Genomic DNA, 10,258 nt, shown 5'->3' on the forward strand with positions numbered 1-10,258 from the left:
ATATTATTGTGTGTGTGTGTATACATATGTGTATGTATTTTTTTCTGAGAAGATGGAAAGTTGTCAAGAAACATATCTATAGACAGAACAATTCTTTGCTGTGTCTGCAAGACTGAGATCGAAGCCTATTTAGGGGAAATACCATTGTGGAGGTGGAATTTTAAGGTCAATTTACCACCCAAGAAGCTTAACTTCTGCCTGTTCTGTTCTCTGCAGAAACGAAGACTGCAGAGAGAGACGTCGTGGTGGTGAGTATGGGCAGTGTGGGGCACCAGGCATAGACGCTGGGGGATAGGGGCTCCCGTCTCCCCCGAAGGCAGGCCTGCCACAGCCTTGTGGGCATGTTTATCATTCAGGGAGGTGCTTGTGTTTGGCTACTGGAACAGATTGCTGTGTGACGAGCTCCTGATAGAATTTGTTCCCTCCACTGAACATGCCTGCTGATATATTTGCAGAAGAACAGGATTTCATAAATATTGAGTAGTGGTGTTTATTATCTATACCAGCTCTCCACGAAAGTGAGTTGAGGGAGTGAAGCTTAAAGACCAAAACTAGTGCTTCAGCCTCCAGTGAGATTTAAATTTTCTTTCTTTCTTTCTTTCTTTCTTTCTTTCTTTCTTTCTTTCTTTCTTTCTTTCTTTCTTTCTTTCTTTTTCTTTCTTTCTTTCTTTCTTTCTTTCTTTCTTTCTTTCTTTCTTTCTTTCTTTCTTTTTAAGACACAATTTCACTCTGTTGCTCAGGCTGGAGTGGAGTAGCACAATCTCGGCTCACTGCAACCTCTGCCTCCTAGACTCAAGTGATTCTCATGCCTCGGCCTCCCAAGTAGCTGGGATTACAGACACGTGCCACCACGCCTGGCTAATTTTTTGTATTATTAGTAGAGATGGGGTTTCACCATGTTGGCCAGGCTGGTCTTGAACTCCTGACCTCAAGTGATCCACCCACTGTGGCCTCCCAAAGCGCTGGGATTATAGGCATGAGCCACTGCGCCCAGCTGATTTAAACTTTCTTTGCTCTTCCACTACCTTGCAGAAAAGTGACAGAGAAAGGGCCCTCCCTGGTCCGGGGTTGGCTCTACCCACTTAGCCTTATCACCTCGGGGACTTCCTTGGCCTCTCTGAGCTTTAGGTTCCTCACCTGTAAAATGGGGGTGAGGATATCTGCCCTGAGATAACAGATGGAGAAATAGTTTGAAAATTGTTAAGTGTCACACAAATGCAAAGTGTTACAGGATAGCTGGAAAGTTCCCTCTCCTCCACCTCTGTCTCTCTCTCTCTCTCTCTCTCTCTCTCTCTTTGACAGAACCTTATCTACCCCCTGGGAAGTGAAGTGAAGGAACTTGAAGGTGGCTCCCTCCAGCTCTTCCCTACCCCCACGAATAAGGCTTTGTCATGGTCCAAGCTTCATGAATTTGTTGCATAATTCAATGGCTCCTCCAATGAGGAAGTCAGTGCAGGGCACTGGAATTTTGGCTTCAGGCACATCCATCCCCTAAGTCTTCTATGTTCTGGCCAGTGTACAAACAGGAAGAAGAGGCAGTCTCAGGTCTCCTGGGTCTTATTGTCTAAGGCGAGTACCCTTGGGGATGCCACTTAGCGATTGCTCTAGAACTATGTAATATTAAATTAGTCTATTAAATAAATACCCATGACCACAAACAGTGGGGCTGCTTAGCTGGTCAAATTGATGAAGGCCATATAATCCCCATTTCCTCTCTCTTCAGAGTTGGGGAGTTGTGGGGAACTAGGTAGGGGATCCTTTAAGTGATAAAAACTGGAGATTGGAAAGCTTGCTAAACTCCAAAAACAATCCTTGTTACTGTGCTAGTGACCCTGACTTTGGCACCTCTAGAGGGCAGCATGTGAGGGAAGGGGGTGTTTCTATGGGGACAAGGGACAGGTGCATTAGGCAGAAGTCAGGTCCTGGAGGGTGGCACCAAGGACAGATCAGGGAAGAGAAAAGACCTGGAGCACAGGGCTTAGGTGAGGCCCAGATGCGACACTGCATTGGCCTAGGCAAGGGGAGGCCGCGGGGGAGGGCCAGAGTGCCAGGGCCAGAGGTACGGACACCTAGGAGCTCACCTGTGTCCACCTTGACAATGCCTGACAGCAATTCACTGACACAACGTAGGTCTTAGCCATGCTGTGTGGCATTTCCACTCTTCCTTCTACGCTCAGATTTTATTTACTCAGGATGCTTCCTTAACCCCCAAGTGTGGTTTAAATGTCCCCTCTACCCCTACCTGTGCCCCATAACACCCTACATCTCCCCATCATAGCCTTATTACTCTGCATTGCAGCACCTGTTTGTAATTGGCAAGCTTTGTACAGGCAGTGACTATGCCTGCCTTGTTCACCACTGTGTCCTCTGCATCTATCACAGTGCCTAATTAAAGACTTAGAAGTCAAGAAGGCTTTGGTTAAGGAACTTGGGTTGTGAGGATGCATAGCTTTGCCTGGGGGAAGGAATGTAGGATTGTGTTTGATGCTGTCTCTGTCTTCTCCTTAGGAAACTATCCAGATGAACACTATCTTTGATGGAGAAGCCATAGATCCAGGTAATTAAGTGGCAATACTACTGTAAGAATGCTTTTTATATTCCAGACTGGTAGAAGCATGGAGGATCTTATCCAATTTCCTGCTTTTAGCTCATTTTGTCAATCCGTTTGGCTATGTTGCCTATATAGTGCCGACTCTTCTAGGCTAAATACAACGTGAGATCAGCTGTGAACCCAGCTGGCTAGCAGATGCTCAAGTACAGGGTCACACTTACGTGAGGCCTCAGTGGGTCTCCACCTAAAGGCTCACGTTCAAGGGCCATGCCTCTTTCTTGCCTCCCTTCCTAAATTACAAACCAGTTGAGGGAACTGGTGAATCCAGGAATCCACATTTTTTTTCCTGCTGTTTGGTACTGATTGCCCCCCCAGCCCATCCACATTCTTCCTGGATGCTTCTAATAGCATTTTATTAGTAGTGGAAGATACAGAGAAATGGCAAGTGTAGTTTCTTTTTTCCCTAGATCAGGGCCAAGAATTTCCTCTTGGTCGGCAAGATGAACATAAGGTAGAGCTGGCCTCCAGAGCTCTCATCACCCCCGTGAAATCAGCTCCAAATTTAGCTCCTTTACACTCATCCCTCTGCTTACAAAGGCTCAATTATAGACGTGAATAAAGGGAAGGAAACCAAATTCAGGAGGCAAGTGTGTTGGCTTCCTGCCACCCTCATATGCAAACGGCACCAGTCCTCCTCCTAAGGAGGATGGCTCCTCTCCAGTGAGAGGCTGCCGCAGCCGCTGCTGCTGCTGCTGCTGGAATTAAATTTCCCTCTATTATTAGGTGCTTGTTACCATAATGTGCCCACATTAGCATAAGTGCTGGTGGGATCCTGAGCTGAGAGGCCACTCATGCTGTATGGAAAAGACAAGGAGCAAGGGCTTGCCTTAAACCTGATCTTCCAGAGCAAAAGGCTCTTCCAGAGCAAAAGGGGGGATTTTTGTGTTTTTGTGTAGTTGAGAGAAAAAAAAAAAAAGAAAGACATGAACCAACTGGCCTAAATCAATTAGCGTCTGCTGGCTCGGACACAATAAAAATGGCTTCCTTGCATCATCTCAAGCGGGACCAGATTTTTGTATCTATGTCTACAAATTGCTGCTAACCTAACATAAATAAAAATCAGCCTTTTCCTTCTCACTTGGTGAATTCCTTTTTATAGCAGGAATTCAGGGGTCTTTTAAAACAAACAAAATGAATCAGAAAGTAACGGGTAATCCCATTAGAGATTGAACCTAATTTATCCAAAGCTTGCATGGAGTTCAAGAGTTACATGGCCTTCTCATCCTGCAATTGAGATGTCCTTGAGACGCTCCTAAGCCTTTCTATCCAGAGAGGTTTGCTGTTTGCTACCTGTGTGGTCCGAGCAGCACGGCTTGTGGCAAGGGCAGGCTGGTGGAGATTGTGGGGCTATTCACACACCTACTGTCTGTGTCAGTGATTCACACCTTCTAGTGTGCTTCATCTTCCCTTGGGAGTCAGAACAGAGCAGGGTAGAAGTGGGGGAAGAGACAGTCATTGGAATTTTCTGGCTTATGTGACTGTTGTATTTTTTTTTTCACTAGTGACCGGGGAAACATATGAATTCAACTCAAAAACTGGAGCCAGAAAGTGGAAAGATCCACTAACCCAAATGCCAAAATGGAAAGAGTCCAGCCACCAGGGAGCTGCCCCACGCAGAGTCACTGCTAGGGAAGGGATGGGGTCACTGAGAAGTGCCAGCCGGAAAGAAGATGAGCTGAGTGGCAAAGCATGGGCTGAGGATGCTGGTCTGGGTTCCAGAAATGAGGGTGGCAAGCTGGGCAACCCAAAGAACAGAAATCCAGCCTTCATGAACAGGGCTTCCCCCAAACCACACCCAGGAAAGTAAATGGGGTCTAAGGAGGGGCCTGTCAATCACTGAGATGCTGCCTCACCCTAAATTCTATGGGGACGGTGTGGGCATGGTGTAGGGGGGAAAATGTGGGCTGAGGGGATTCAGACATCCAGGGTCAAACATGGGATGTTTGACAAATTTTTAAACAAATAGAAAGGGGTTTGATCACATAGTTGCGTGTTCTGAAATGATACAGGAACATTTTCTATCAGATTTCAGAACTACCTGTGCTTCTGATCAGCAAGACTGTTAACTTTGGGGTGTGGAATTGTTGTGTTTCTTCTTTGCATTGACTGCTAGGAAGCTCTATTCTGTTCACCATAGAAAGTTCATAGGAATTCCTGACATAAATAGTGAAGACTATCCTTACATCTGGTTTCCACCTTATTTTCCTGCCCTCGTTTTAACATCACCCAGATTTCTTCAGTTATAAATATGCCATACACCTTTGTAAGTCACCTCAAATCTTCTTCAAAAGAAGCAGAACAGTGAAAAAACAGATGAGTAAGTTAAGAGTTGGTCATCTGGAAAGAAGAAAACTCAGTAGGCACCTTCTTTTGTTTTTTCTTGTGGTGTCCGGATCAGCATCCTGCATGTGAGATTCATCCACGTTGTCCTGTCTAGCAGTAGTTCAGTTCTCTTCATGGTTATGTCTGATTTCATTCTATGATTATATCACAATTTATCTATTCTACACTTGGGTGGCAGCTGCTTCAGATTTTTTACTTCTAAAAAATATACTTAAAAGTGAACTACAGGCAGGGCATGATGGCTCATGCCTGTAATGCCAGCACTTTGCCAAGGTGGGCAGATCACCTAAGGTCAGGAGTTCAAGACCAGCCTGGCCTAGATGGCAAAACCCTGTCTCTACTAAAAAATACAAAAATTAGCTTGGTGTGGTGGTGGGCACATGTAATCCCAGCTACTTGGGAGGCTGAGGTAGGGAGAATTGCTTAAACCTGAGAGGTGGAGGTTACAGTGAGTTGAGATTGTGCCACTGCACTCTAGCCTGGGCGACAAAGCAAGACTCCATCTCAGAAAAAAAAAAATAAAAGTGAATTACAACACTATGAACTTTCTTGTACATGTCTTTTGGTGAACATAAACACTCACTTTTTTGCTCATATATCTAAGAGTGGGATTGCTGGAGCAATTGCTGGATGCTGCCAAAGAGTTCCAAAGTGGTGGATTCACATTCCAGCAGCAAACACTGAGAGTTGCAATTGCTCTCTATCCTTGTCAACACTTGGGATTGTCAATCCTTTTAACTTTAGCCATTCTGGTTAAAATTACTATTGAAGTGAAATCACTTTTTCCTCAAAGCTGAAACACCATCAGCCTTACAACCTACCTGCCTTGCTCCTTCCCACTTCCTATGATTGGAAGGAACTGCAGGACTCTGAGTGGGGACATACTGGAAGCCCCATCTAGACATACAACTCAGACTTCCACCTGTAGGCATGAGCAATGAACTGGGAATAAATGGTATTATGATGGAATAGGAAATGTAACTTTCCAATGTGTGCCTAGCAGAGCCTGAGCAAGCTTCACTCGAGCTCTATGCCCTGCTGCCCAGCTGCTGCGACCCTAGTCCAGTAACCCTAAGAAAGGTCCAGGTGAGTGTTCATTAGGGAAGCACTCCCTTCTCAACTGGGGAGTCAGGTGAGAGCCTACCAGGTCCACAAGGTCCTGTGGGAGACAGACTGGATCCATCCAGCAAATGCAGAGCTTCAGAGAGAGCAGCAGCTTGTTTACTGTGTGCCTAGTGCCAGTGTCACTTCTCAAGCAAAAGAAGCATTTGCAAAATGCCTGTCCTGGCCTAGATTGAGCGTGATTTATTAATAAGGGTTGGTTGCCAGGGAACTCCCTTGAATGGATTTAAACTTTGCAAAAGAAGGCAGAACTGTTCATTTATGCAGGTTAAAGTGAGTGAAGTGGCTGATTGCCCATTTAAGGCATTGCAAATCTGTGGGGCCCGGAGTCAAATGCTTTCCTTGGAAGCTCTCAGCTTCAATGCAAGTAAAATGAGGTTCTGAGAAGGCTGAAGGCGGACTTAATAACTGCTTATAAGCCCATTAAGAATGATTAAAAGGGCCGGGTGAGGTGGCTCATGCCTGTAATCCCAGCACTCTGGGAGGCTGAGGCAGGTGGATCACCTGAGGTCAGGAGTTTGAGACCAGCCTGGCCAACATGGTGAAACCCTGTCTCTACTAAAAAATAGAAAAATTAGCTGGACGTGTTAGCAGGCACCTGTAATCCCAGCTACTCAGGAGGCTGAGGCAAGAGAATCGCTTGAACCCAGGAGGCAGAAGTTGCAGTGGGCTGAGATTGCGCCACTGCACTCCAGCCTGGGTGACAAGGGCAAAACTCTGTGTCAAGAAAAAAAAAAAAAGAATGATTAAAAGGAGAGAGTGGTGAGCAGCTGGTCTTTCTTCTCCAGTGATGACAGGGCAAGAGGGAATTGTGCTTAATGGCCAGAGAAGAGATTTAAGTCAGGCACCAAGAGGGACTTCCTGAAGCCTGGGGCCTCTCTGAAGAGCTCAGTGTCTTCTCTGGTGATAGGCAGGAAGAGCTGAGTGTCTTCCTAGTCGCAAGGCAAGCCTCGAGAAACTCAAGAAATAGGGGCAAGAGTGCGCCAGGAGGAGAGAACACCTGCTGCCCCGTTTCTTTTGTATATCTGGCTATTTGGTTCGGGGAAATCCAGAAGTCAAAGTGTCACCGGTGGAGGGTCTTGACTGCAAGTTGTCCAAGTTCTTGGAGTTTTGAACAAAGAATGGAACAAAATGCCCAGCAAAGCAAAGAAAGAATGAGGCAACGAAAGAATGAAAGCAGGGATTTATTGAAAACCAAAGTACACTCCACAGTGTGGGAACGGGCCTGAGCAAGTGACTCAAGGGCCCAGATACAGAGTCTTCTCAGTCCAAATACCCCTTGGAGGTTTCCCCTTGGCCACTTCATGCTCACCTCATGGAAATGAAGTAGTGGACCACAATCGGTCTGATTGGTTGCAGGAAGCAACCAATCAGAGACTGAAGTGGAGTTACAAAGGTCACGCTCCTGCGCAAACATCTGATTGGTTGCAAAAAGCAACCAATCAGAGGCTAAGGTGAAGTTACAACGTTGCAACGAAGACTCGGCTGGCAATCAGTCTGATTGGTTACAGACAGCCAATTTCCCAGCGTTGACCAGGTTTTGGGGGAAAAAAAATTATCTGAATAAAATGAAGACAGCAACCGTCGTGGATTTGGTGAAAGTTTTCTCCCATCTCCCTCTCAAGGCCTTAAACAGGTATGAGTTGATTATAGCCAATGTTTACTTTTCTCATTCTGATTCATTATAAAACTGGGGTAAATACGTTCAGGAATTAGACCACGTAACAATTATAATTGTCGAAGACTTTGAAACTGCATAGTAGATTGTGACATTGGAGCTTTTTGTTGTGCTCATTAGAAAGCAGGGTCTGCAACTCAGCCTGTGTAGCAAGCACGGGTGGCTCACAAGCAGAACTGGGAAATGACACTTCTGCTCCCCAGAGCCCCCTTTCACATCTGGGGTTCTCATTGTTTGCCTTTTTACTTAATGTATTTTGTAATGGCTGTGAAAATTAAGCTACAAAATGAGTGAACATTGAAGAAAATGATTGCTATTGAAACTTAGGATTTCTCATTTCAAACTTAGCGTGTGTTTATCCTTCCTATTCATTCAGTAAATATCTGTGGAGCAACTACCATGTGCCAAGCGTTGACTCATTAGGAAACACAGCAGCTCCCATCCCTGCCCTTGAGCAGCCTCCATTCTGTTTCTACAGCTGAATGTGGCCTGCTGATAAGCTATTCCACAGAGTTCTAGTTCCAGCTGCATCCTGGCCTATTTGCTCCTTGGATCCTTGAGTGTTCGACTTGAAAGATAAATTAGCCAGGAATAAAATCCCTGGAATGTTTCCCCAGAGGAACAGATAATTCAGAACCTTAAAAAAAAAAAAAAAGCAGAAAGCCCTTGTCAGAAAATAGTTGAGACGTCCAAGTAGGGCTCCCAGTTTTGCGCTATCAGGACAGTAGACTGTTAATGCACCTCCAGATGGCAGCTCTGAGGCAGTGTGACCTCTGTGTGCAGAATATGAAAGAAACCTGACATCAGTGAGATATTTGATTTGGAGTTCAGGGCAAAGGTCAAAAATGGGGAGTGGGGGAGATTCCCATCACCCCTGGACCCTCCTATGTGTCACCTGCACTGGGGGCAAGGTGTGGCTCTGGCTCTCAGGGAATAACCCAACTGAGAAGATAATCAGCTCATTCAAAAAACAACCGGTTGCCACACAGGCCCTTTCTGAGAGGAGCTAAATGAGCTCCACATGCAGTGAGTGCTGGAGAAACTAGACATGGGCCCACACAGCCTCTGAAAGAATAATGGGCCTGGAACCTGCAGTGGTATTATAGGTGGAGTTGAATTTAAAGTCGAAGAGAAATTTGGAGGAAAGGCGAAAGCATTTAGAATCCTGGTTGTCAATCCATTTTCAGCTAATACTTGTCTTGTGTAACCTGGAGTGGCCTAACACAGAACCTCCTGGATATGTAGCAAGCACTCAACAAACATTTATAGAACTGGATTGAATGAAGCAGGCTTGTGGTTGGCCTTTTTTCCACATCATGTAGCAAAATCACAACTTTTCTAACTAGAGCTAGATAAACATGATCATAATCAACAACAGATAGTTTCTGAGTACCTGCTAGGTAACTGGCACTATTCTAGGCTCTGGGGATACAACAGTAAATAAAACAGTATTCTTAGTGTTTATATTCTAATGAGGTATAAAAGACTGAACATACAACAGAACCACAGAGAGATGGCTGGACTCTATATAAAAACAGAACACTGCCCCACAACCTGCAGCAGGGAACCTGCCCAGGAAACCCACTCCCTTATCTATAGTTATTATAGATAATTAATTATAATGAACAATGCACGAAGCCAGCCTGCTATCAGACTTGCAGGAGGCCAGACTGCTATCTCTAGTGACAATCTAGGAAGCTAAACAACCCATGTACCAATGGGCCCCAAATGGCCAGAACTTGGTTAATAACTGATAGCTTCCCTATTTTTGTCCCCGAGTCCTAATTAGGACCCATCACAGAAAGCCAAATATGCACCCTAACCAATCACATAGCCTGCCCTGCCTCTAGCCCACCTCCAGCTTCCTCCTGCCAACAGCCTGTAAGCAGGGCTTACCTGAAGCCTTCCCCGGTTTCCACCATGAAGCTCTCCCTCTCCTCTGCCTGCCTTTGGGCCTCTCGCCAAAGGCAAGTGCCAGTTGCTGACTCCCTTAATATAGCAAGCTCGGAATAAATGGCCCTCGCTTTATCATAGGGTTGGTCTTTGTTTATTCCCACTGAGATGATAGACAAACAGGTTAGATATATACATATATGATATCCTAGATATAAGTGTGTGTGTGTGTGTGTGTGTATGTGTGTGTGTATATATATATATATATATATATATATATATATATGAGATATGTGAATGGTGTTAAGTGCCGTTAAGAAAAATAAACAGGGTCAGGGGTTATGGAGGATGGCCACTTTAAACAGGTGGCCAAGGAAGGCCCCTGTGGTAAGGGGAGATTCAAGCGGTGGATGTGTGGGCAGGGGCTGTGCAGATAACTGGGAAGAACCTTCCAGGCAGTGAGTGCAAGGCAACGTGAAGTGGAGGAACAGCAGGAGGAACAGAGTGATGAGCATGAGGCTGGAGGACAGGACTTCAGAGAGGGGTCGGTGGGGAGGCAGGGGCGGATGAGTGTGTGTGTGTGGTGGTGAGTGGGGGTGTGTGGGCTGGGG

General features: G+C 45.7%; 1 protein-coding gene across 1 annotated transcript in view; it reads left to right on the top strand.

Annotated features, from left to right (window-relative positions):
• The window catches only part of CDHR3 (cadherin related family member 3), a 74,558-nt gene extending 64,795 nt beyond the window's left edge, over window positions 1–9,763 (top strand). Inside the window, exons 17-19 of the mRNA XM_003811191.6 lie at window positions 217–248; window positions 2,509–2,557; window positions 4,114–9,763. Of these exons, the coding sequence (XP_003811239.1) occupies window positions 217–248; window positions 2,509–2,557; window positions 4,114–4,418 (386 nt within the window). The 3' untranslated portion in view covers window positions 4,419–9,763. The remainder of the gene's footprint in view (window positions 1–216; window positions 249–2,508; window positions 2,558–4,113) is intronic.
• Window positions 9,764–10,258: the final 495 nt, after the last annotated feature.

The sequence above is a fragment of the Pan paniscus genome, chromosome 6, assembly GCF_029289425.2.
Source record: "Pan paniscus chromosome 6, NHGRI_mPanPan1-v2.0_pri, whole genome shotgun sequence".
NCBI classification, from domain to species: Eukaryota; Metazoa; Chordata; class Mammalia; order Primates; family Hominidae; genus Pan; species Pan paniscus.